Here is a 26,980-nt window from a genome sequence, read left to right on the forward strand (position 1 = left end):
CCCAGACAGTGATTCTAGCTCACTGATCAGAGAGGAAGGGGAATTTTCTGAGGAGGATGGCCAGAGTCAAGGAAGGGAGGGGAGAGGAACAGGCAGGAATGAAGAGGCCTTGAGCTTGATGGTTGTGGAGACGAGTATTTTCTGAGGTTCTGGTGGTTTCAAGTCAGGCCGTGCTGGTAGTTGCCCCTTGCCCTACAACGGCAGAGTTAGGGCCCCGGAAATAAGGCCTAGCCCATGGCAGGGCCTTGCTGAGGCCTCTTTTCCACAGTGGTTCCCTGCAGGATGGCCTGGGTCCCCTGGGGACAGCGGTCCCAATGCTTGGCTGTCTCCCTGGTCTGTCCGCACCCCAGGGTTCCCAGCCCAGCTTGCTCTGCACCACTCGCCTCCCTCTCCTGCACTCGGACAGCTTTGCTGAGCACCTGATGGGAGTGAGCGTGAAGCGTGTTGATGAGAAGCAGCCAGGGCTATGAGCTGATGGAAATCATCCCCACCTCAGGGCCTGCCTCTCCTTAACAGTCGTGAGCCTCTTGGAATATTTCCCCCATCTCAACAGTACAGACTGTTTCAGGGTGTCCGGTGTCCTAGGCAATTGCACCCCAGCCTTCATGTAAAAGGCAGCCAGGAGGCTACCTGCCTGAGCTCTAAACCTGCAGCTCCAGCATTTAGAGGCCTCATACACGTCATTTGTTGAGAACTGGAGAGCTCTAAGCGTGATTTACATCTGTACCGATCCATGTACCAGGCAGGCAGCCTAGAATCAAATTCCATGTCCCAGTTAGAAGCTCTTCCTTACACTTTGCTGAGCACAAGTAAACAGATCTCAGCACCCACATAATGAACTCTTTAGATTTTTAAAGACAAGAAAAGATGAAGGAAAGAAAGGACTTTGACCTTTTGAGATAGTTACCTCCTAAAGGGCAAAAATTCCAGCCCCTTGGACCAACCCTCCACAACCGACTAGAAAGGTTAGCTTCTTACAGAGCCGGTCTGATCTCTAGGGAATGCATTGTGGCATGGGGCTGAGGCTGGCTCTATTGAATCTAAACATGTTCCAGCTTAAATTCAATTGCTTTCCTTCCAATATATCATCAAAAGTTTACTTACATTTTGCTGAAGCAAACCTAGAAATCAGGGAAGGATCCAGTAGAATAAGGGTTTTTTTTCCCCTTGAAACTTTGCCCAGAGGCCCAGAATGAATAAGCCACATTTTAATTTTATATTTGTTATGGTGGATTTGTGTAGTCAGTTGTAGTATTTTTCCTCTTCTTAGAAGTCTTATTTAGATGGCTTCCGGAGAATTCTTTACACATGACTCCAGAACTCATTATATTTATAATCAAGTTTGTCTGCGACAAGGAGGGGACTCTTTCCTGTCCTTGAATGCCCCACCTCCACTCAGAGCCTGGCACCTAATGACTGTACAGTGAGCAATTGCTGAATGAATGAATAAGCGAATAAAGGGTCTGAGTTGCTAACACCAAAATAGCCACGAAGTGGGAAGGAACTGGATGCTGTGAGCCTCAGGAACCGCCAGGAGTATCCCCTCGAGGCCATGCTGGCCGGGCTCCTCTTGTTGTTGTTAAGTCAGATATTTAATAATTGAAGAAGCCAGCCCTTCCACGGTTTGGGCTCAGTTGAGCCGACATTTATCCTGCTTTCACGGCGCTGACATTCCCTCCTGGCTGGACTGCTTGGAGTCTGCCCTGACTGTAACCAACCTAAGCACACTCTCCCCAGGGACCCTCCATGGCCCAGCCATACTGCCAGGTCAGCTCCCACCTGGAACCCTCAGCCACAATGCCCAGAAGCAGTTTGCCACAGGCTGTTCACTAAACTGCTCTCCTTGTTTCTATCTTTTCTGCTCCTCTTCTCTCTCTTTTAACTTGTCCTCCATTCTTTTTAAAGTCCCAGTCCCTGTCTTCTCTCCAGCATCTCAATCAAGCTTCCCAGCCCTAACCAAACAGATACCAGCATTTATTTTACAGTAACTATTTTAATGGAAGTAGTAAGAGGTAGCCCACCTGAACTGGCAAAGCCTGGGCCAGCAGCCTGGTTTGGACTGAGGCTCATTCAGGCCAAGGGTGTCAGCTTCCAAGGTCTGAAGATGGAAAATCCTGCCTGCCATTCTGGAGGCAAGAAAGAGAACTTAGTGCACAGCCTCCAGCCCAAGCCCCAACCCTTCACCCAACGTGGATTGCATTTTCCACATGGTCTCATTGTCTCCATGTTCTTCCTTCTCCTCTACGTACCAGCAGCTCCTTGAGGGCAGGCAGTGTGTTTTGCTTTTATGTATCAGGAGACCTGGTGTAGGAGCTGGATAAACCTCCACACAGCCAGCTACAGTACAGCTCTGGAGACCTGCTGTGTGCCAGGCTCCAGGCTTTGGGGATATAGAGATGCACAAGACAGACAACTTTGCTGGACTCAAGGAGCCTGCAATCTTGCAGGAAAGACAGACTTTCAACAAATCCAAGTACGAGCAGAGAGAAATGAGCAATGCAGATGTAGGGATCAGGGCACACCATGTGAGACCCAACCTAGGGGTCACAAAAGCTTCCTGGAGAAGCACTGTTTCCGCTAACTCTTAAAGTATGACTAGGAGTTAGGTGAAAGGGATGGGATGAGATAGAGGGCCAGAGAGAAAGCCTTCTAGACAGAGGGAGTATTGGGTGAGTGGACAGGTGAACCTGACGTTGAAATCTGAGCTCGCTGACCCAGGGGTACAGAGCATTCTGATGGGCACAGGCAAGCAGGTGACTAGGTTCGGGGCGCCTTGATACCATAGTGCTGGAAGTTAACAGAAGGCTGCTCTCTGGTCACCAATGCTCCCCAGAGGGGAATAGGATAGATGGGATGGAATAAATATACCCACCTCCTCTGCCAGGGATGGGGCAATTCTGGGTTAAGGTGGAAAACGCTCTGGCCCCGTATCACATGGCAAATGGACTCTGCCAATCTCAGACACCTCACCCAAGGCTCTTCTCCCCACCCAGACGAGCGGGAAGTTGTTCAGAAGAAGACCTTCACGAAATGGGCAAACTCGCACCTGGCGCGCGTGTCCTGCCGCATCACCGACCTCTACAAGGACCTGCGGGACGGGCGGATGCTCATCAAGCTGCTGGAGGTGCTCTCCGGAGAGATGCTGGTAAAGCCCCTCCCCTGGGCCCTGTGGCTGGTCCTGGGTCCCCTCTGCAGGAAAGACACGGCCTGGGACCTCTCCACTTCTTGCAACCTGCAATAGTAACGATGCAGTGTGTCCACATGACTGACTGGTTCTCTGAACTTACTCATCTAAACATGTGCTGTGCTTAGTCACTTAGTCATGTCCACCTCTTTGCAGCCCTAAAGACTGTAGCCCGCCAGGCTCCTCTGTCCATGGAATTTCCCAGGCAAGAATACTGGAGTGGGTTGCCATTTCCTACTCTGGGGGATCTTCCCAACCCAGGGATCAAACCCACATCTCTTGTGTCCCTTGGATTGGCAGGCAGATTCTTTACCACTAGCCCCACGTGTATGTCCCAGCATAAATGCAATGACTTTCCATCTAATATATCAATCAAAACTTCAGTTAATTTTGCTGACATGTCTCAGAATTTCTTGCTTTTTTCTGGCCACTCCCACCTCCTTGACTTTCTTCTCTTGGGATCTGGTTGTCTTTGTCTGGCCTGCAGTGAGCTTACCCTCAGCCTCCTTGCAAAGGCTAAGACAGATCCCATTACCCAACTGGAGAATTTGCATCTTTTGTGGAACCAGGAGGAAAGAGTGGAAGATATTTTCCTGTGTGTTCATCACTCTTACAAGTGGAGATTTATTTCAGGCCCTCTCAGTTGTAACTCACCCAGCAGCAATGTTGCCTCTGCAGAAGAACCAGGTCAAGGCTCATGTTTTGTTCAGTCACTTCCACTGTGACCTTGGACCTACCAGGCAGGACCTTCTTTGTCTCATTTCTCCCACGTGTAAAATGATACCTGTACCTGAAGACGTAGGCTAAGACCCTTGGGGTTTGAATGAAAGATTCCACATCCTTCTGTTGCCTTTTCAACTCCAGGCTGAAGTTAAAGAATGCCTCTTACCCTTCACTGAAGGCCCACTAGAGAGACTTACCACTAAGAACCCTTCAGATGATGCAATTACTCAGCAATGGTGGTCCCTTGAGCTTCGGTTGGGGCCATTCAAGGGTGAGGAGGGAGGAGGTCAGATGGCAGGATGGACCCATTTTAATCTCCAAACTGAAAGCCACTCTTATCGCCAATCAGCAGTAAATGGTTCTAGAAGTGTGCCTGGCGCATAGTAGGTGCTCAGTTAACTACCTGTTGTGTTACTTATCTGAATGTTGTCTATTATCACTCACAAGGCTCTGTTTAGACCAAGGATCAGTACTTGTACAGCCCACTTGCAGAGCTCTGGGTGCTCAAGGGAGGGAACCCCTGAACTTTGCTGAAAGTAGGGGGGTTGAAACGTTGTCGAGGAGTGAGCTGGGAGGTGCAGTTTGGCATGGAGGGTGGATGCTGATGACAGGAGCTGGTCCAGGCGTGACCGTGAGGTTCTTCCCTGCCCACGGGGGCAATGGCGTTCCTCAGCCAAAGCCCACGAAGGGGAAGATGCGCATCCACTGCCTGGAGAATGTGGACAAGGCCCTGCAGTTCCTGAGGGAGCAGCGAGTGCACCTGGAGAACATGGGCTCCCACGATATCGTGGACGGCAACCACCGCCTAGTCCTCGGCCTCATCTGGACCATCATCCTGCGCTTCCAGGTGGGTCCCCGGGGCCTGAGAAGATGGTGAATGAGTGTGAGTGCCCACATGCGTGTCCCCAGCGACAGTGCTTGTAGGAAGGAGAGACCATCCTGAGCATCACCAACTTGCTGAATCTGAGCGCAAGCAGCCCAGTCAGTGTCGTGGTCTTTTGAGAGAGAAGCTAGAAACTGGGAGCTGGACTCAGATCTGGCTGCTTTCGCCAGATCCGCTTTTGCCCCCTTCCCCCACATGGGTAACTCTTTGGTTTTCTAAATAGTTTGATTCAAAATTTGCAAAGACAGTGCAGAAAATCTGCTTCTGTGTTTTCCAGTCAGGAGCTTTTCTTTTCCCACCCTGAAAGTCCAGGTCTGTTATGTAAGGAAATTTAGGAAGCCCAAGGGAAGGAAAGCAGGGTCTTCCACCTGCTGGTTTGGGGCAGAAAGAACCCAAGTTGGAGGAGGGAAGGGCCGGGAGAAGAAAAATAACACTCAACTCCCATCCTGAGGATCTCCTGCAAGTGGTCTCGGGGGTCCAGTCTCACTCACTGTGGGTGTGTATGATGAAATGGTAGTAACAGCAGAACCAGGGAGGATGAACAGGCAAGAGGAGCCGCTAATCCAAATGCGACACCTTCCAACAGTCATACCATCCCACGGCCCTCGCAGCGTCGTGCCTCCTGAGGAGGAATGAGGCCAACGTGCATTTATTCTTGGCCTCCCCTTTGAGTTTCTGATGGGAGCCGTCTCCTCTGACCTGGGGAGTACAGCAGGGTAGCAGGCCTCTGGGACCCGAGGCCTCAGCCTGTGGTGTGGCTGCAGGGCTGGTAACCTGAGGAGGAAAGAGGAAGGGGGTTCTTCCAGGGAGAACTCTGGGCCAGATGCAAATCTCAGTCTCCCCTCTCTTGTTCCCGTGCCCCCAGATTCAGGACATCGTTGTCCAAACTCAAGAAGGCCGTGAGACGCGCTCGGCCAAGGACGCACTGCTGCTGTGGTGTCAGATGAAGACGGCAGGGTATGGCCTGGGCGCCGGCCGCTGACACGGCCCCACCGCCCTCTTCACCCCACCACGGGCGCCAGCCGCTGACATGTCCCCACCGCCCTCTTCACCCCACCACGGGCGCCGGCCGCTGACACGGCCCCACCGCCCTCTTCACCCCACCACGCATTACCCGGAGCTATAGCAGCTTGGGCATATTCAATGCAAAGTCTATCCCGACCTGATTCTTAGAGGCCCGGAATGCAGGATTCTATCCCCTATTGCCTGGGTCAGATGTGGGGTCTGTGGGGGTGAGTGTCTCTTGGGCCCATCTGATGGGGGAGCCTCTCTGTGGGACTTAACAGCTGCTGTCTTGTTGAAGCCGTTCGAGAAGGGTCAGGTCCACCCTTCTCCTTCACACACTTGTAGGGACCACAAAGGAATCTGTTTCTTAGGTCTTAATGTTTCTCTTGGATGCAGCTACCCCCATGTCAATGTCACCAACTTCACCTCCAGCTGGAAGGATGGCCTGGCCTTTAACGCCCTGATCCACAAGCACCGGTAAGAAGGGGGAGCGGGCTGCGGGAGCCGGGGAACCCTTGTGGGGAAGGGGGTTTGGATACTTTGCACGTAGCATGTAGGTTACTATCCGAGCTCCACAGGAACGTTAAACTCACTGTGCCTGCTCCTCTCATCCTCAGCATCCTGCCTCCCTTAAATCCTCCTTCCCCACACGCTGGTGCTCACAGCTCCCTCCTCCATCCCATGTCCTCTTCTCACTCCTCCGGCTCAGCCACTTCCTTGCATCCGCCCAGGGTCTTTGCCCTGTTGGTGGGGGACACCATGCCCCCTGCCCTCTAACAGTCTAGCTTCATCCCCAGGCCTGACCTGATCGACTTCGATAAGCTGAAGGACTCTAACGCCCGGCACAACCTGGAACACGCCTTCGAAGTGGCCGAGCGTCAGCTGGGCATCATCCCACTCCTTGACCCTGAAGGTGAGCTGGCACCCACCAGACGGGCAGGGCACCTGGAGGTGTGTGGCGGTGTTGGACAAGCCGGGGGCACAATGTGGGCCTGGGGACCGGACCAGGGCTCTGTTCCATCTGATCTTCAGCTCCAGACTGGCTCCAATGCCTCCCCTGCCCGCTTGGGAGCCATTGTAGTCTTGCCCTCCTTTTCCCTTCTTCCTTGCTTTGTGGTTGTAATATGGATTTCATCCTCTGACTTAAACTGCAGCCCCATTCCTCTTCCACTCTCACCTGTCACTCTGTACGTGTAGTTGAACTTTGTGCTGGAGACACAGGGAGATGAACCCCTTGAGCCTGACATTTCCAGCTTCTAACTGGTCCTGAGAGCCCACACTTTCCCCTTGCAGATGTCTTCACAGAAAACCCCGATGAGAAATCCATCATTACCTACGTGGTGGCGTTTTACCACTACTTTTCCAAGATGAAGGTGCTGGCGGTGGAGGGCAAGCGAGTCGGTAAGGTACGGAGCTGCTGTGAAACCAGGGCCTCTGGGTCCCTGCTCTCTGTGTGCAGGCCTTGACAGACACTCCCTTTCTCGCCTAAGAGCTTTATGTCTGGACCCCAGTCATAGGAAAGGGCTCATATCACTCCCACCAGCCTCCTCTGAAGCCAAGCATTGCCACATTGATGGCTCCCAAGCTGAATTCCAGCGCAGGTTGATGATCTGTCCTCAACAAGGTCATAGATCCGAATCCACCTTCCTCCTGCAGACCTATGTCTCATGAACATTCCCTCAGGAGCAAAACAGGCTTTTACTTATTAGTCTATTGTGGTGTCAGATCTCTCAGGCTTCCATAACCTACCCAAGAGCCACCCCATTCTACAGACCCTCACGCTGGGTCCTTAGGTCCTCCAGGGTAGGAACCATTTCTCATTCATCTTTGTGCACTGGTGTTGAGCAAAGGCAATGCCTGGAAGCCTTCCATCCTTGTTGTTCAGTCGCTCAGTCACACCCAACTCTGCAACCCCATGGACTGCAGCATGCCAGGCCTCCTCTGTCCCTCACCATCTCCTAGAGCTTGCTCAAACTCCTGTCCATTGAGTCAGTGATGCCATCCAACCATCTCGTCCTCTGTTGCCTCCTTCTCCTCATGCCCTCAATCTTTCCCAGCATCAGGGTCGTTTCCAATGACCTCAATCCTTAATACCCATTTTTAAATAAACAGGACTTTGGCTCCTCTGGTGACTGATGTCCTGGGACAGTGGGCTTTCCAGTCTTTTACAGGGTGACAGAGGGCAGGGAGCTGTTCCTGATCCCAGACACAGCTGGGTCCCTCCTGCACCACCTATCCAGTCCTCTGCTCAGCAGTGGTCTTAGGTTCTGGGGACAAAGCCAACATAAACACTCTAGGGCTTGTGAGGAGGAGGACCACCTCAACTGTGGTCCCTGTTGGCATCTTCACTGATGTCCTCACTCTTCTCATGAGGATGAGTCACAAAGTGATTCCCTAGGTAATCGACCACGCCATTGAGACTGAGAAGATGATTGAGAAGTACAGTGGGCTGGCCTCGGACCTGCTTACCTGGATCGAGCAGACCATCACTGTCCTGAACAGCCGCAAGTTTGCCAACTCCCTGGCCGGTGTCCAGCAGCAGCTGCAGGCCTTCAGCACCTACCGCACCGTCGAGAAGCCACCCAAGTAAGGGCTGGGCACCTGGGAGGGTGGGCATCAACTGCTGAGAAACCACCTCCCAAAGGTGAGAGGGCCTGGAGAAGGGATCTGAGAGGCATATCTTGGACCTCAGGGAGCTGCCTGTCTGTCACCTGCTTCATCCTGTCTTGTCTCCCTGCTCCCAAGCTGTCAGCCTGCAGGAAATGGGCATTGGGTAACCCCTGACTCAGCCAAGGGAAGTACTTTCTCAGATCCAGATCCCTGAGTGGGGAGCAGGAGTGAAATCTCAGGCTTCAGAATCTCTTCAAAGAACCTGTGCTGGAGACTTCCTCTTTCCTGCACACCGAGCTGTGGGTTTGTTCTCTAGTAACGACCTCTGCATCTGCAGCCCCAGAGCTCGCCACGTGCGGCCTCCTTGATCATCAAACACATCCTTCTTCTTCTCTCCCGTCTGTCACTGCTCATCCATCAGCAGAGCACTTAGCCTGCCTCTTGGGACTCTGCTCCACTGCAGTGTGTGCAGGGCCTGCGTGCACATATGCACATGCAAATACAGCCACACGTGTGCACACACACGCACACGTACATACACGGCATTCTAGCTCGCCTGCCCTCAGCTTGTCCAGCTCCCCTGAAACAGATTTCTAGCTCATCGGTGGTACCTGTGCTTTATTCTTCCCCTGCTCGTTCATTCATGACTCGCAAACAGGGAAAGGCCAGATGCAAAGTCTAGAATGTACTATAAATGAATATCTGATTTCTGGCCTGACACTAACCATGTTTAAAGTCCTAAATCCAATCCAGGTAATACCTCCCGTGAGTCTACCAGGCACTGCACACAGGGGTGGTAGCTCTTGGCTGCATAAGACAGTGCTCGAGGTCACAGCCTCCTTGACGTGCCCATGAGCAGCAGGTATATGGGCTGGCCTCGGGCTGCCTGGGAACCTTGCTTACCAGCTGATCTGCGGCTGCCACACGGAGGAGGGAAGAGTGGGTAGATACTTGGCCACGTGCAGAAATGGGAAAATACTCAGTTACCTGGAGCTCATCTGGACATTGGGTTCTAGACATCCATCCTGCTGCCATCATCCCCTCCCCCTGAGATCCTCCCCGAGCCCAGCCTTTCCGCCCCCTTCAGAAGCATCTGGACTTTTGGACAGTTGTCAGGACAGCCAACTCATTAGTACTCAGGTGAAAGTTGCTTTCTGTGCAATATGTTCTTACATGGATAATGCTGCTTCAAAGGCTTATTGACTCACTCCATAAAAAACTGAGTAAAGAGCTAGTGGGGAGCCTTTAGCATTTGTAGAACAGGGAAGAATTTCTTTGTATTGATTGGTAAAACTTGATACCTACAGGAATTTCCAGAACACTTAGCCATTCCCCCATGGAAACAAATGATAAGCAAACACTGAAGTAGTTGTGTTTTCTTTGATTTATGTTGCAAAGACTCAACCCCTATTAGGTCTCAGGTGGTGAGTATGATAGACTAATGTTGTAACAGGTAAAACATATAGATCCTCTATCCTTTTTTACTTTTTAAAAATTTTACTGAAGTATAGTTGATTTACAATGTTGGGTTTCTTTTTACTTTTTAAAAAGAAATATGCTTTGCTATCCAAGCTCCAAGATGCCAGGGTTCCATGTTTACTTAAGAAAGAAACATTGGCTGTGGGAGTCTCAACACTTATCACCCAACCTCTGTTTTTTCCACAGGTTTCAGGAGAAGGGGAATCTGGAAGTCCTACTTTTTACCATCCAGTCCCGGATGAGAGCCAACAATCAGAAAGTGTACACGCCCCACGATGGGAAACTGGTGTCCGACATCAACCGGGTACAGCAGCGTTTTCCCTTTCACGTTGCTAGTGGGTTGATTCAGCTCCTGATAGAAGCACAGGGAATGGTCCCTGGAAAGCGTTAAGTCAAGCCACTCTCTGTGCTATTGTTAATGACACAGCTGGCTATTGAGGGTGCTGTCTGAGCCTATCTCTGAGAGGTCAGACTCTGCCCACCATCCTTCCATTCAGGGGTGGGGAGAGGGGCAAGATAGGAGACAGGGATGAAGAGGTACAAACTGCTACCTATCAAATAAATAAGATACAAGGATTTAATGTACAGTATAAGGAATATAGCCCATATTTTGTGGTAACTTTATATGGAGTATAATCTATAAAAATATTGAATCACTATGCTATACCCCTGAAACTAATACGATACTGTGAGTCAACTATACTTCAATTAAAAAAAAATAAAAACAGGCAGTTGCTACACAGTTCCAGCTCAAATGCCATGAGAATAGGGATTCAGCAGGCTTGCCAGTGGGTTAACTGAGCTTCTCCTAATGCGGGCGTAGGGAATAGTTCCTGGGCAGGGTTAAGCCAAGCCACTCTCTGTGCTGTTAATAATGACCAGCTGGCTGTTGAGGGTACTATCCAAGCCTGGCACTGAGAGGTCAGGCTATACCCACTGTCCACCTGTGCAGTCCCCTCTTCAGATGCCCAGAGTCCAGTTTATAGCCTATTCTCTATAGAACCTGGAGAGCTTTTAGGGAATATCAACTATTTTTAATGAAGGTGAATGCCTTGTGACACTTTGGAGATTTGGAGGCCTACCACCACCTGGAAATTCCAGTGGAATGGGGGTGGCCATTTACTCAATAGGAATTTACTGAGCACCCACAGAGGCAATAACACTATATGAAATCAACACCGACTTACGGGAAGGCCAGTTTAGGGGAAGAGGGGACTGGGAGGTCATGATCAGTGCTCCCTGAATCTTCAGTTGGCTTAAACAGGAAAACCGGAAGGCTAGGTTCTGTCTAGATTCCTCAAATCACTCAGTACTGGTGAAAGAGTCGAGATGGGACCCCCAAATCCCAAGAGCTCTCATCTGCCCCCCCGCACAGGCCTGGGAAAGCTTGGAGGAAGCTGAGTACCGGCGGGAGCTGGCCCTGAGGGATGAGCTCATCAGGCAGGAGAAGCTGGAGCAGCTGGCCCGGCGCTTTGACAGAAAAGCTGCCATGAGAGAGACGTGGCTCAACGAAAACCAGCGCCTCGTGGCCCAGGTAGCGGGGTGCACTTGGGGTGCAGATGGTGGGGCGGGCAGAGTGGGATAAGCCTCTCCACAGGCCTTGCAGCCCTGCTCCCTGTGATTGGGTGGGTCAGGATTGACATCCGAAAAGGAACTCTCCCAGATCGACTAAGTCTCACTTTTTAATTATTTATTTTTTGGCTGCACTGGGTCTTCATTGCAGTGTACGGGCTTAGTTGCAGCATGTGGGATCTTAGTTCCCCTCCAGGGATCGCACCTGGACCCCCTGCATTAGAAGCATGGAGTCTTATCCACTGGACCTCCAGGGAATTCCCTATTAAGTCTCACTTTAGGCAAGAGCCACACAATACAAAAATGGCCCCAAAAGTTATCCCCCATGAGCCAGGAGCATCACCCAGAGCCAGAGTTCAAGTCAACATTTCAGGGGTCCTCTGGGGATGCAATGGAAGCTGTGTACTTTGTGGGTGTCAGACATGCCCCTTGGACTCTGGCCTTCAGGACTGTGTCACATTCCCTAGCTAAAAACTGACCCCAGGACTGATTCTCCATGAGAGCATCTGTCCCTTCCCACCTGGATCTTGGCATCAAATTAAATTCCATCTAGAAGGGGGAAGCAAGCATTCTGAAAGAACTGGAGAGTGTGCAGGCACCCCAGAGAGCACAGGGCAAGCCCTCTGTGTGCAGCTGCAGGGTTTCCAGTAAGAAGCCCCTTCCTGCCCAGAACAGGTCCTCTCCAGGCAGGGTGGTGAGTGCCAGCAGGTGGGAAAGAGCTCTGTTAGTGATAGTCATCACACGGATGGCCCAGTGAGTAAAATCATGAGCTTTTTGCCAAGGTTCTCGTGAGACATTTAGTCTTTGGAACTTGTCTCTGATAAGGTAGGCTGAAAAAGATGGCAGAAGGGCTTTCTCCTGCAGAAGTTGCTCCTAAAAGACCTGCCATTTCTCTGCGCTTGGGGACCAACCAAGGGGACCCTAACCAAACTGCCTGTTTTTCTCCCTGGGGGACAGGATAACTTCGGGTACGACCTGGCTGCAGTGGAGGCTGCCAAGAAGAAGCACGAGGCCATCGAGACAGACACGGCCGCCTACGAGGAGCGGGTGCGGGCCCTGGAGGACTTGGCCCAGGAGCTGGAGCAGGAGAACTACCATGACCAGAAGCGCATCACGGCCCGCAAGGACAACATCCTGCGCCTGTGGGACTACCTGCAGGAGCTGCTGCGGGCCCGGCGCCAGAGGCTGGAGAAGACGCTGGACCTGCAGAAGCTCTTCCAGGACATGCTGCACAGCATTGACTGGATGGACGGGATCAAGGTGGGCCTGGGCACCCCTGCCCCCTCCACATGGGGCTTCAGCGAGCTGTGCTTCTGTAGGCGCCTCCCAGCCCCACAGCCGAGTCAGAGCAGAGCATCTAAGGCAGCAGAGTGTCTGATGGCATCTGTCTCTCAACAGCTTGGCTCGCTCTGCTCCAGTCTGCTATATCCCCAGTGATCAAGAAATCTGGGGTTCATAGTTACACAGGTGCCGGCCTGCAGGCCCTGGACGAGACAGACCTCCCTCAGGAGCCTGGAGAATCGGGCTCTGAGTAATCACGATCTGACTCTAGTTGGCATCCAGACCTTGGCATCCAGGCCACTGGGAAGTCTGAGTCTCCTCTCCCTCTGTCATAGCGGCTCTCAACTGAAGACTCACAGCAGACTGACTGCGGCTTTTTTTTTTTTTAAGATTTCTCTGATATACGCCATTTTTTTTATCTTTTTTTTTCTTTATTTTTATTTTAATTGGAGGCTAATTACTTTACAATATTGTGGTGGTTTTTGCCATACATTCACATGAATCACCTTGGGTGTACATGTGTTCCCCATCCTGAAGATATAGGCCATTTTTAAAGTCTGTATTGAATTTGTTGCAGTGTCGCTTAGTTTTATGTTCTGGTTTTTTGGTCCTGAGGCACGTAGGATCTTAGCTCCCCGACCAGGGAACAAACCAATATCCCCTGCATGGAAGGTGAAGTCTTAACCTCTGGACCATGAGGAAAGTCCCCCGTGGAACTTTCTTAAAATACGTACACCCAGGTCCTACCCCTGGGGCACACATGGGCAGACTGAATAGAGGACTTGAACTCTTGAAAGATGCTCCCTGGATGATTCTGATGGGCACCCCCAGTGGGAACTCCCGCTCTGTAGCCTCTTTCCCATGGAGCAGCTGCATTTTCCAGCTGCATCTGACATCCTGGTCCCCAGTGTCATGGACCCTCACTTAGGAAGGTTATTCTCCCAGCATGTGGGTCTCTTCACCTCTCCTTACTCCCTCTGCCCTGTCTGTCCTCTTCGCCAGGCTCACCTCTTGTCTGCTGAGTTTGGGAAGCACTTGTTGGAGGTCGAGGACTTGCTACAGAAACACAAGCTGATGGAGGCTGACATTGCCATCCAAGGGGACAAAGTGAAGGCCATCACCGCGGCCACCCTGCAGTTCACTGAGGGGCCAGGTAAGGCTGCGGGTTGAGGTTTTTCTGTTGAGGCCTCTGGCCCAGCACTCCAGCACCCCAGGGTGGATAAATCTAGCTGTAGAATTCTGCCTCTTTCACCAACACGTGGTACCAGAAAGAAGTTTGAGGGAGAGCAAAATTCTCCAGAGAGCAGGTGACTGCTTCAGTCATCTATTATCAGAAAGGTGTGTAAGCACCAACTTAGGCATCCTTCGTCTTTCATCCTTTCAGCTAGCTCAGGTCTTAAATAGGTGATCCCTGCTGCCTCTCGGAAGAATCATCTAGAAATTAATGCCTGGGTCTTTTTAAAAATAATTTCACATTTTGCATTTCTGCTGAGAGCTGATCCAACTTTTAACCTCTCTTATTCCTGGAGTTTTAGTGGAAACTCATTATAAAGAACCAATTAAAAGCCTATCCTCTGAGCAACTGAGACCCCCTGCATCCAATCCCAAAGCCCCAGTGAGATGGCAGGTTCTAGGTGGTGTGGTTCTAGATCTGAAGCTTGCCCAGAGATGATGAAGCCCTTGTCCCCTTTGTCCTTCCTCTTCCCATGCCATCCAGGGTACCAGCCTTGTGACCCCCAGGTCATCCGGGATCGTGTCAGCCACCTGGAACAGTGCTTTGAGGAGCTGAGCAACACGGCAGCTGGGCGCAAGGCCCAGCTGGAGCAGTCCAAGCGGCTCTGTAAGTTCTTCTGGGAGATGGATGAGGCCGAGAGCTGGATCAAGGAGAAGGAGCAGATTTACTCCTCCCTGGACTATGGCAAGGACCTGACCAGCGTGCTCATCCTGCAGCGTAAGCACAAAGCCTTTGAGGATGAGCTGCGCGGGCTGGATGCCCACCTGGACCAGATCTTCCGGGAGGCTGAGGGCATGGTGGCACGCAAGCAGTTTGGGCATGAGCAGATTGAGGTCCGGATCAAGAAGGTGTCTGACCAGTGGAACGAGCTGAAGGACCTGGCTGCCTTTTGCAAGAAAAACCTCCAGGACACTGAGAACTTCTTCCAGTTCCAGGGCGATGCAGATGATCTGAAGGCCTGGCTACAGGATGCCCACCGGCTGCTCTCAGGGGAAGACGTGGGGCAGGATGAAGGGGCCACACGGGCCCTGGGGAAAAAGCACAAGGACTTCCTGGAGGAGCTGGAGGAGAGCCGCGGAGTGATGGAGCACCTGGAACAGCAGGCACAGGCCTTCCCCCAAGGGTTCCAGGATTCCCCAGACGTGACCAACCGGCTGCAGGCACTCCGGGATCTCTACCAGCAGGTGGTGGCCCAGGCGGACATGCAGCAGCAGAGGCTGCAGGATGCCCTGGACCTGTACACGGTGTTTGGGGAGACAGACGCCTGTGAGCTGTGGATGGGCGAGAAGGGGAAGTGGCTGGCCCAGATGGAGAAACCGGACACGCTGGAGGACCTGGAGGTCGTGCAGCACAGGTCAGAGCTGGCCCTCCCCTCTCACCACCCGCTACAGTCTGCACTTCTAGTCCCCAAACAGCCTGCAGATCAGCAAGGCCCTCTCTGAGAGGCTGTGGATGCCCTTTGTCCCAGAGGCCAGGCACCAGGAGTCACGAGTTCTCATCTGGCTCTGTGGCTTTGGGTACTTCACCCCCGCCTCCCCCACCCCGGGGCCTTTCCCAAAGGGGCTCTTTCTAGTCCAAGTGTTCAATGACTTTTCAGTGACAACAGCCTTTGTTCAAATGAATTGTATATGGAACCCCTGATATGTGACACAGAGGAAAGTGGAGGGGACATGATTAAGGGGGAGGTGAGAGGCTAGAGCCCATAAGCTCTGTCTTTTGGTGGCAGTCCCTAAACCACATGAACCCTCAGGGGCCTCAGAGACCAGTTTGTAAACCGTCAGTCCAAGGCCACTCTCATTTGCAGTATTTGAGTTCCATCAGCACTCCAGCATGGCAAGGCTTGTCCCCAGCATCCTGAGTACAGAATCCAAGGAGCTGAGAGAAAGAGGCCACTCCTTGATCCCGTCCCAGTGGTCCCATGCTGATGCTGGAGGGACCTGGGCTCTTATATCAGAGGGGTCAGCTTTCATAACACAGGATGCCCACAGCCTCAGCAGCGCACCCTTCTCCTCCCCAGGGACAGAGCACCTGACTGGGGAGGTAACCTTCAGGTGGAAGCAGTGGAACCGTGTTCATGAGCAGCAGCTGGGCCAGTGGAGGTGTGGCAGGTGCTTTCTGTGGCCATCAACACCGCCCACACCTCATTTTTCCTCCATCTCTGTTGAGGCACTGGCCTGTATAAGTAACCAGTCTCTCCTAGCCTCATCCAGGAAATGCTAAACCATGAAACTGGACCCATGAACCAGAAAAGAGGGAGTGTCAGCACACCTTTCTCCTTTCTCCCCTCTTACCTGGTGGAAGGAGGTGGAAGGAGAAAGCAAGAGCGTGGCAGAAAGCAAAAGCCGCCGCTGCCTTAGCAATCCTCATTTTCTCTGTCCACATCAGGTTTGACATCCTGGACCAGGAGATGAAGACGTTGATGACTCAGATTGATGGCGTGAACCTTGCTGCCAACAGCCTGGTAGAGAGTAACCACCCACGCAGTGCGGAAGTGAAGAAGTACCAGGACCGCCTGAACACCAGGTGCGATGTGGGGAGGGCTTGGAGATGGGGGCTTCTTTTCTGGCACATCTGTGGGGTGTGCCCCGGAAGTCAGGAGGCCTGCTATGCGTGCCAGGTTTGTACCCTCAGAGTTCCTGCCTCCATCTGCCATGGTCTCCTTCTGACCCTGGAGCTATAGCCTCAGGGAGGAGGGACCTGGGTGGTGACCAGCCCAGGGAGAGAGATGTGTTCACAGAGCTGCAGTGCTGTGCCTGGAGTGGGTGTGTGCTGAGCAATGGAGGAATGCCCTGAGTGCCTCCACAGTTAGAATCAGGCCATGTGGTTCTTAGGCCACATTTCCCCGCAGGTTCTTAGGCAGGGAAGATTGTTTTCTGAGAGCTCTTAAGTACTGTCCATAAAAGAAAGCTCCTGCTTATGCCAAAATGCGGCATTGATAATGAGACTAGCTTGAATGAAGAGGAGAATTAGCAAGAAGCCTTGAGCACACGTCATGGCCAGAAGGAAAAACAGGCCCTAAGGAGCCTTTGGAGAGGGACTGCTTAGGATGTAATTGCCACACCAGGACAGCACATGCACCTGTGTTCCGTTCGATGCCCTGGGCTTTACATGCACAGCTCCATGCTCACTGCCTCACCACTGCCCCAACCCATTACCCCACACTTGTGCCTGAGCCCTGCTCTGCCTGAGGCAACCCGAGAGGTGGGGTTAGGGAAGACTTGGCTGTAAAGAAAAGGAGCAGCACAGGGTGCTTAAGAGGAGGCAAGGGGTAACCTCCTGATACTTGGGAGCCACCAGATTGTCTCAGCATCCAAAGAAGGGGGCTGTAGTTCAGGAGGGTCCTCTGCCAGCTGAGGTTTATGCCAAGGAGGGGGATACCTCCAGTTCTTCTTTAGGCTTGGCGGTAACAGTGATGCGTGTGTGTGTGTGTGTGTGTGTGTGTGCGTGCACGCACACACGCGCGTATGTGAGACAGACAGGAGGAACTTGTCAGCCAGTAATCTGCTGCTTTGAGGAGCTATAGTCAGAGAATGCTGTTACAGACCCCTAATCCATGCACTGTCCTAAGTGGAATACACCAAGGTACTTGCCATCCTTAGAGGCCTGAAAAGGTAAGATGGGTTTCCATTACATCTGAGAATTGGAAGCTTCCCGAGCCACATTTCCCAGGCAGCCCGCATCCTGCACAAACGCTTCCTTCCCATGTAGCCCACCCCACTTGGGGTCAGTCCCTTTTGTTAAAAAGTTGGCTTTCGGAGAAGGAAATGGCAACCCACTCCAGTATTCTTGCCTGGAAAAGTCCATGGACAGAGGAGCCTGGCTGGCTGCAGTCCATGGGGTTACATGACTGAGCATGTGTGCACGAGGGTGGAGGGTCACGGGTTGGTAGCAATAAACTGGTAGAACTAAAAAAAAAAAAAAAAAAAAAAGTCAGCTTTCATCGTGAGTGGAAATCTGCCTCCTTGAAATTTGTATATATCGGTTCTGGCTTTGCCTGTTAGAGATATTGAAACTTACTCCAATTCTTCTTCCACGTGATAGCTCTTCGACTGTTTCTAAAGACAACTGTCCTCCTTCACCTGCTCCCACGGTCCTGCTTCCATGTGGGTGCCGTTCTCTCTACAGGGTCCATCCTCCTCCAACAATATGGTCTAAACTGTGCATATTTTCAGGCCAGTACAGGTTTTTCTCCTTCACAGTTTCCAGGATGAAAAAGTATCTTTCCTTGACTGATTTAGAGTTTCACACTCTACCTTTTATTATAATTACTTTCATCTTTTAAGAACTTTTCTACTAGACTGTAAGTGAATAAAGAGCAGTATCTTATAGTGGCCACAGTATCTTATACAATGCCCACGGTATCTTATATAGTGTCCACAGCATCGTATATAGCGTCCACAACTCTGAGCGCCAAGATTTTATTGTCTGAGGCTCCCTCTGTTGGGAATGTTCTTTTCGCAGGTATCCTCACTCCCACACGTTACTCAGACCTCAGGTCACATGTCCTCTTCTTGGTGCAGTTTACACTGACCACCCCATTCACAGTATCATCTCCTCCTTCCCATCCAGTTCCTCTGCCTCAATCCCATTTTCTTGCTTCCTTTTAAAGATTTTTAAAAATTGTTTATTCGTTTATTTTTGGCTGCGCTGGGTCTTCATTGCTGCATGCAGGCTTTCTGTAGTTTCAGTGAGTGGGATCTACTCTCTAGTTGCAGCAAGCAGGGGTTACTCTCTAATTGCAGTGTGCGGGCTTCTCATTGCTGTGGCTTCTCTTGTGGACCCCAGGCTTTAGGCATGTGGGCTTCAGTAGTTGCCACTCACAGGCCTTAGAAGTTACAGAAAAAGGGCTTAGATGCCCCGCAGCATGTGCAATCTTCCTGGACCAGAAAGTGAGCCCATGTCCCCTGCATTGGCAGGCAGATTCTCAATCACTAGATCACCAGGGAAGTCCCCCTTTTTTTCCCCTTTAAATTGGATTTTTAAAAACTGTTTATTTGGGGGGTTTTGGTCACACCACGTAGCATGTGAGATATTAGTCTCCCAACCTGGTATTGAAGTAGCGCCCCCTGCATTACAAGTGCAGAGTCTCAACCACTGGACCACCAGGGACTGGTGCTTAACTTTTCTCCATTGTACTTGTCACCACTTGATGGAGTAAGCACTTACTTGCCTCTGCCCATTTGAATGGGAGCACTTTACTTCATTCGTGGTTCTACCCCCGGAGCCTAGAACAGTGGCACAAGACACGTACGTGATGCTTGTGTGATGTGACACCGTGCGTGACCGAGGACAGAACGGAAATGTGCCAGGCTCAGCACACCTGGGAGAAGGCAATGGCAACCCACTCCAGTGTTCTTGCCTGGAGAATCCCAGGGACAGAGGAGCCTAGTGGGCTGCCGTCTATAGGGTCTCACAGAGTCGGACACGACTGAAGTGACTTAGCAGCAGCACACCTGAGTCACTCAAGCACTTACCGAATATGTGATTACCGCCCACCATACACATTCTGGTTGACCAATATTATCTTATAATATCTTGGGCCCAGGACCACACCTGGACTCCTGAATGGCCTGGCCAGTGCTGCCTAGAGCAGCTCTAACAACGTCCCCCCTTTTGGAGATGGTGCCGGGGAGGGGAAGGTGGGTTTGGGAAGCAGACGAGACCCGAACGTCACCCTGTCCCCTGTGTGGCCCCTGCCTGGTGGCTGCAGTGAGGCCAAACCAAGAAAAGTCTGGAAAGTCACCATGGAGCCTCCTTCCTAGGGGCACTGCCAGATGATCTCCTGTGGCTTCTGGACGGGGCTGGGAGGCCTCCCAGCCCGGGGGCACCTCGCTTTCCTTTCACAGTAGTTTCAGACCACCTTGAGGGGAACCTCCAGCCCCTTTCCCTTAACATCCAGCCTCAGCAGCATCCGTGTTACAGGCACAAAACTCCCCAGAGGTCAGGGGCCTTACCTCTGAACTCTTCTTCCCTCTTTCCTGGAATTTCCCATCCTTTCTCTGGGCTCGTCCTCCTCTCTCTCTCGGAGCTCCCGATCCTTCCCAGCCCTCTTTCCACTGCTTTGCAGACCTGTCTTCCACCCCGAGACTGAGGTCACCCTGGGAATGCCCACAGTGCACTCTACCCAGTCCATCTGCCTCCTCCCTCTACCTCCATCCCCAGGTGCCTGGGCTTCAAAGATGAGTGACTCAGGGCCCCATCCTTAAATAGCTCACTGCTGGTGATGTGTTCACTGAAGCACAGCTCAGATGACCACTGTGAGACCTGCTCTTACCACCCCTCCTGCTCCTCACAGCTCCCTTAGTCCTTTCTGCCTGGTGTGTGCTATGTACGTCGTACTTTTATATTATTGTTGTTTGATGAGTTTATCGTACTTTCTTTCTAACTCATACACTCCATGGAGCAAAGTCTGGCTATGACTATTATTCCCTAAGGCCCAAAGCCAGAGTAAAGTCTAGCTATGACCGTATGTTCCCAAAGCTCTTCATAATGCTTATACGTTGTGGGTAATCAAGAGAGATGAGCTCAGTTAGTGACTGCACGTTCAGTGCACTCTCGTGTGCTTCCAGGTCACAGTGATGCAGGATGAGTAAACCCAGGTCCAGGGAGGTGTCCCTGGTGGTGTGCCCAGGCTACTGAGAGGCTCTTTAGAAGAGGCTTACTGTGGACCGCACACCAGTTGCAGGACATCTGGCCATCTTTTGCACACTCCCCAGGTTCCTTCCACACAGCACATGAAGGTTAAGCTGTTTTCATTACAATCCCAACTTCTCCTTCCCCCTTCCTCTTCTTCTTCCTTCTCTTCACTACGATTCTTTTCTTTGACAGCCATGCTGGCTTTCCTTAGGCCCTGGGCACTTAGAACATGGTCTTAGACATTTGTGTGGTTCCTCTGGGGCAGCTGGGATCCTGTGTCATAAAGCTTTCTTATGTTGATAATGGGGCGTTTCCAATTATTTTCAGTATAGGCATACCTCAGAAATAATGTGGGTTCAGTTGCAGACCAGCCCAATAATCAAATATCAAGATATCAATATCAAAATAAAATGAGTCACACACAAATTTGGGGAGTTCCCAGTGCATATAAAAGTTGTTTACAAAAAGTACTGTAGGCTGCTAAGTGTGCAACATCATTATGCCTAGGAAAACAATGTACAAACATTAATTTAAAAATACTTTATTGCTAAAAAAAATGCCCATCCTCTGAGCCTTCAGTGAGTCATAACCTTTTTGCAATAGTAACATCAAAGTTCACTGCCCCAGAGCACCGTACAAGTATAATAATGAGAGAGTTTGAAATATTGCAGTAATTACCAAACTATGATAGGCATGAAGTGAGCAGATGTTGCAAAAATGGCACTAATAGATGTTTCAACAAAGGATTGCTACAGATCCTCGATTCATAAAAGAAAACAAAAACAAAAGCCCATAGTATCTGTGAAGTACAGGAAAGCAAAGCTGAATAAAACGAGATATGCTTGCATTTCAAAAAATCTGGGAACTTGTATGTTTGCCTGAGTTTCAACTACATATAGAGCTTACATACAGAGCATCATGTTGCTTTATTGATGGTTGTAATAACATCACAGCTCACCTCCTGCTAATGGAAAGCTCTGGCAGTTCTGTTGTCTTGGGTAAAATTGGATACACTGATGCATCACAGTTGGTTGGAGAGATGACTCTTTTTTCACTGTGCAGGTTCTATCAGGGGAGACTCTGGTGGGAAATCTGGAAGGGACACCCTGTGGGAAAGGTGAAGGAAGAGGCTGACTCCCGTCTCCCTCGGCAGGTGGCAGGACTTCCAGACCATGGTGTCCGAACGGCGGGAGGAAGTGGACTCGGCCCTCCGGGTCCACAACTACTGCGTGGACTGCGAGGAGACTGGCAAGTGGATCATGGACAAGACGAAGGTGGTGGAGTCCACAAAGGACCTGGGTCGGGACCTGGCGGGGGTCATTGCCATCCAGCGCAAGTTGTCGGGGCTGGAGCGTGACGTGGCTGCCATCCAGGCCCGTCTGGGCACCCTGGAGCGGGAGTCACAGAGGTTGATGGCGTCACACCCTGAGCTGAAGAAGGACATTGAGCAGAGGCAGGCATACGTGGAGGAGCTGTGGCAGGGCCTAAAGCAGGCCTTGAAGAGCCAGGAGGCCTCCCTGGGGGAAGCCAGCCAGCTGCAGGCCTTCCTGCAGGATCTGGATGCCTTCCAGGCCTGGCTATCCACGACCCAGAAGGATGTGGCCTCCAAGGACATGCCCGAGTCCCTCCCGGAGGCCGAGCACCTCCTGCAGCAGCACATGGCCATCAAGGACGACATCGACAGGCACCAGGAGAGCTACCAGAAAGTCAGGGTGTCCGGGGAAAAGGTGACCCATGGCCAGACGGACCCAGAGTACCTGCTCCTGGGCCAGCGGCTAGACGGCCTAGAAAAGGGCTGGGATGCCCTGAGCCGGATGTGGGAGAGCCGCAGCCAGGCCCTCACCCAGTGCCTCGGCTTCCAGGAGTTCCAGAAAGATGCCAAGCAGGCTGAGGCCATCCTTAGCAACCAGGTAGGGAGAGGCACTGGGGGCTGGGGGCATCTCTCAAGGCAAGAGAGAATTTGTAGGTTATAAGCCTGCGGACGTGCTACAGGGCTCAGGGATCACACTGTGCTTTTCTTAGTTTCTCTCTAGTTCAGGGGACAGTCCTCTTTGTTCCTTATCATGTGCCCTTTCCAGTCCTGTGTCCCAAACTGTGTCTTATTCTTGGGCCAGTTAAAGGCTTGTTGTTGTTGTTCAGTCGCTCAGTCACGTCTGACTCTTTGTGACCCCATGGACTGCAGCATACGAGGCTTCCCTGTCCTTCACCATCTCCTGGAGTTTGCTCAGACTCATGTGCATTGAGTTAGCAATGCCATCCAACAATCTCATCTTCTGTTATCCCCTTCTCTTCTTGCCTTCAGAGAAGAATATTTCCCTGGATGGCTATCCTTCCATCTGGTTTGGGTACCCTACTCATCAGGTGCCCTGGGCCCGGGCAGGAAACAGGACTCAGGGACCTTCCTCCCTGCACAACTGCAGGGGGTGCCATTCATGCTGTAGCCTGCATGGCTGCACACGGTGCTCCTGCCTGGCAAGGGCCCTCTCCTCCACCTCCTCACCTCCATGCCTTGTCTGGAAACTTGCTTCGACAGGAATATACCCTGGCTCACTTGGAGCCCCCAGACTCCCTAGAAGCTGCAGAGGCCGGGATCCGGAAGTTTGAGGATTTCTTGGTGTCTATGGAGAACAACCGGGATAAGGTTTTGAGTCCTGTGGACTCTGGAAACAAGCTGGTAGCTGAGGGGAACCTCTACTCAGACAAGATCAAGGAGAAGGTGCAGCTGATTGAGGACAGGTACTCTCTGCCCCGAGGGTCAGGGGGCCGGAGCCAGGTAGGGTAGTGGTGCAGTACACAGCACCCTCGTGACTTGTGGTTCCGGCTTTCCTTGCAGGCACAGGAAGAACAACGAGAAGGCCCAAGAGGCCTCGGACCTTCTGAAAGACAACCTGGAGCTCCAGAACTTCCTGCAGAACTGCCAGGAGGTAAGGCTCCAGCCAGGCTGGCCACTTTGCAGGAGATTCCCTCTAGAAGCATGGTGCCCTGGAGGTGGGAAGTCCTTTCTAACTCAGGAGTCTGGATTCCACAAGCAGAGAGCTCTGGGCTCATAATGGCTTAAGTCCTTCATCTTCTAGAATCTGGTTTCACGATTTTTTTCTTTTCAAATCTGTAAAGATATCTTTTAATTTGTCAAGTCTGGGGCAAGATTTCTCAAAAAGTGCCCCGAGGACTATCTGTATTAGAATCACCTAGGGCTCTGGTCAGGGTTGGCCTGAAAGTCATGTGACCTTTGCATTCATACAGGGCCCGGTATGTACAAGGGCCTCCTGTTTGGTTTAATACTCTGCTGTTGCTGGCTTGCAATTCTTAATGACTTTGAATATTTCCATTTTACACCAGGCCCTGCAAATTATGGAGCTGGTCCTGGCTCTAGTTAAACTCAGACTTCTGGGCCCCAGTTGGGCCCAGATGAATCAGAACTTAGGGGGTAAGATAGAGAGCAGCATTCTCAACAAGCTTTTCGGTTGGAGAACTGCTGACTCAGAAGTTCCTCACTCAGCCTGGGGTGAGCTGTCCAGGAAAATATTTACCCTGCACTCCTAGGTCTCTCCATGAACAGTGCTTCCAAGTGGAATGGGGCTTCCCCTGACATTTTTGTTGCTTCCATCCTCATACCCCTTTGCTCTCAACTCAAATGACTTTGTACTCACCCACCTCTGCCCTTGGTACAAGCCAAGCTTGGTGTAATGCCAGGACATCTTGGAAACACGAGAGACTCAAAAGTTCTTCCTTCACTGTTATTATAGGATCTGCCCTTGGCTTTGTCCTCAGATAACATTTTTTTCACCCTACTGCCAAAGGGTGGGTTTAACCCACCATTCAGTAAACTCATGTTGAGCTACTGTTATAGGCCAGGCCCTGTCCTCGGTCCTGGAAATGTGGAGAGAAGTGTGAATATCCTGGTGTCGTACTGCACGTGTCCTAGAGGGGAAGACATGGTGGAGCCTGTGTTTCAGCCCTGAGACTACGCAGGTTAAGTCTCCTGTCCTGGGAGTTAGGGATCCTGAGTCAGAGGGGAGTACTCTGTTGTGTTCATACTTCCTCCCCTTGGCCTTCTTCTTCTGCAGCCAGAGGTGGGCAGCAGGTTCATCCATGAGCCCCTGGCCAAAGAGGGACACTCAGGGACCATGGATCCCATTCTTTCTGCCCACAGCTCACTCTCTGGATCAATGACAAGCTGCTAACATCTCAGGATGTCTCCTATGATGAAGCTCGAAACCTTCATAACAAATGGCTAAAGCACCAGGCATTCATGGCAGAGCTGGCTTCCCACCAGGGGTGGCTGGATAACATTGACGCGGTGAGCAGAGCAAGTTATGGGGTCTCTGCTTGGGGATGCTTCCTTGAGTGGGGCTGCACATGGGGCACAGACACTGGCCCGGAGCTTGCTGAGCAGTATAGAACCTGGATGTGAAAAACTTCTCCAAGTAGTAGTTAAACCTTGGAACTCCTGATAATCTGATGTTGTTAAGCCTACATAGAATGGGTGCCTCCTGTGGGTCACTTGAGTCTCGGGACAGTCCAGGACGCTAAGAACATGAGCCTGTGCATCCAGTGCCAGGAGGGCAGTAATCTCTTGTCTGCCATCCATCATCCTCACCAGGATGTCCTGCCCAGAGGCAGGGGGATCTGTGAGATGAGCAGAGTGGGCCAGGGACTACTGACCCTCATTGTTTGGATGAGCAGAACCACCAGGGAGTTGTCATTCATAGCAGAGGTCCTGTCTGTGACAAGCTTGTCCAGGGGCCCAAGTCAAAAATATGGCTGGGGTCAGGCCTGGGAAGAGAAAGAGAGGAGAAAGAGGAGCCTCTTGCTCCTGTGGCTATCCAGAAAAAGCAGGCCTGGGAGCCACACAAGTTTGTGTCCATCGTAGTTAAGTGTACAGGCTCCAAGCCAGGCTGCCTGACTCCTTAACCTCCACATGCCTCAGTTTCTGGTGCAAATAACTCTGGAGGTACAGAGTTTTTCAGCTAAGCCTCACCCAAGTTCTAGACAGATCCATTGCCTCACCGACCTCCCCTCAGTTAGCCCTTGGCAACCACCTGGAGCAAGGCGACTCTCCAAGGGTCCTCTCCAACACTGTAGGGTGAACATTTCTCCTTCGCCACACAGGAAGGAAAGCAGCTGATGGAAGAGAAGCCCCAGTTTGCGGCCCTGGTGTCGCAGAAGCTGGAAGCCCTCCACCAGCTCTGGGACGAGCTTCAGGCCAACACACAAGAGATGGCACAGCACCTGTCAGCTGCCAGGAGCTCTGACCTGCGCTCACAAACCCAGGCCGACCTCAACAAGTGGATCCGGGCCATGGAGGACCAGCTGCAGTCAGACGACCTGGGCAAGGACCTGACCAGTGTCAACAGGATGCTGGCTAAGCTGAAGGCAAGTGAACGGGTTGCAGACTGGGGCCGTTGGCATGGAGGGAGTCTTGGCGGCAAATCTGCAACCTGAAAGGGAGTACCATCCTGTTCCCTTAGCTAGGCTGGCTTTTATCATGTCTCCCAGTTTATAACCCAGCTCCTGCCCTCTGCGGCAGGTAAGACAGGGATGGATCCAGCCAGGGTGATAAAAGTGTGCATAAGAAGTGTGGCATAGGTGCTCAGAGAAGCAAAAGGTGAGGTGGGGGCAATCCAAGAAGACTCCCTGGGGAAGGCTGAGTGCAAGCCAGGCCTTGGAGGATTGATGGGACGTGGACGGACGATGAGGAGGAGGGGGGCTTGCCAGGTGCCAGGCCTGGTGCCGACACCATCCTCTCATGTCCCAGCGCGTGGAGGACCAAGTGAATGTGCGCAAGGAGGAGCTGGAGGAGCTGTTTGCCCAGATGCCCTCACTGGGAGAGGAGGCGGGGGATGAAGACTTGAGCATCGAGAAGCGGTTCCTGGACCTTCTGGAGCCCTTGGGGAGGAGGAAGAAGCAGCTGGAATCATCCAGAGCCAAGCTGCAGATCAGCCGGGACTTAGAGGATGAGACGGTGAGTGGGCACAGCAGCCCCCCCTTCCCCAGCTGTCATCGGAGTGGCTGGCTGCTGCCCAGGGCAGTTCTTGGCAGGAGACGCCTGGTCATCTCACCACCTCATTTCATAGGGTGCTTGTAATGATTACATTAAACATAAAAGTAAGCCAGTGCCCTTTGAAGAGTGGCTCTCTCGTGGACCTTAGGGGCCAGACAGACTTGGGCTCGAGATCCAGCAATGTTGCCACCCGCCTTGAAGTGACCAGGAGCAAGTTACTTGGAGCCTCGGTTCAGAGTATCAGAATGTCCCCCTTTTACAAAACACTGATGGGGTGTTGGGAGGAACAGGAGGGACACAATAGGCAGAGCTGTGTCTGACCCATGGTGAGTGATGGAAGGGTGGCTGTGGTTGTCATCAGCTCTCTCC

The 26,980-nt window shown here is 51.9% G+C and overlaps 1 protein-coding gene across 1 annotated transcript in view; it reads left to right on the forward strand.

Annotated features, from left to right (window-relative positions):
- SPTB (spectrin beta, erythrocytic) overlaps window positions 1-26,980 on the forward strand; it is a 130,725-nt gene that overhangs the window by 73,266 nt on the left and 30,479 nt on the right. The window contains exons 3-21 of the mRNA XM_025295355.3: window positions 2,994-3,145; window positions 4,581-4,754; window positions 5,656-5,747; window positions 6,192-6,272; window positions 6,593-6,708; window positions 7,089-7,201; window positions 8,194-8,381; window positions 10,071-10,188; window positions 11,260-11,418; window positions 12,414-12,716; window positions 13,740-13,890; window positions 14,455-15,325; window positions 16,357-16,494; window positions 21,761-22,517; window positions 23,141-23,343; window positions 23,441-23,531; window positions 24,761-24,907; window positions 25,720-25,983; window positions 26,366-26,572. Of these exons, the coding sequence (XP_025151140.2) occupies window positions 2,994-3,145; window positions 4,581-4,754; window positions 5,656-5,747; window positions 6,192-6,272; window positions 6,593-6,708; window positions 7,089-7,201; window positions 8,194-8,381; window positions 10,071-10,188; window positions 11,260-11,418; window positions 12,414-12,716; window positions 13,740-13,890; window positions 14,455-15,325; window positions 16,357-16,494; window positions 21,761-22,517; window positions 23,141-23,343; window positions 23,441-23,531; window positions 24,761-24,907; window positions 25,720-25,983; window positions 26,366-26,572 (4,325 nt within the window). The remainder of the gene's footprint in view (window positions 1-2,993; window positions 3,146-4,580; window positions 4,755-5,655; window positions 5,748-6,191; window positions 6,273-6,592; window positions 6,709-7,088; window positions 7,202-8,193; window positions 8,382-10,070; window positions 10,189-11,259; window positions 11,419-12,413; window positions 12,717-13,739; window positions 13,891-14,454; window positions 15,326-16,356; window positions 16,495-21,760; window positions 22,518-23,140; window positions 23,344-23,440; window positions 23,532-24,760; window positions 24,908-25,719; window positions 25,984-26,365; window positions 26,573-26,980) is intronic.

Source organism: Bubalus bubalis, chromosome 11 (genome assembly GCF_019923935.1).
Source record: "Bubalus bubalis isolate 160015118507 breed Murrah chromosome 11, NDDB_SH_1, whole genome shotgun sequence".
Classification (NCBI taxonomy): Eukaryota; Metazoa; Chordata; class Mammalia; order Artiodactyla; family Bovidae; genus Bubalus; species Bubalus bubalis.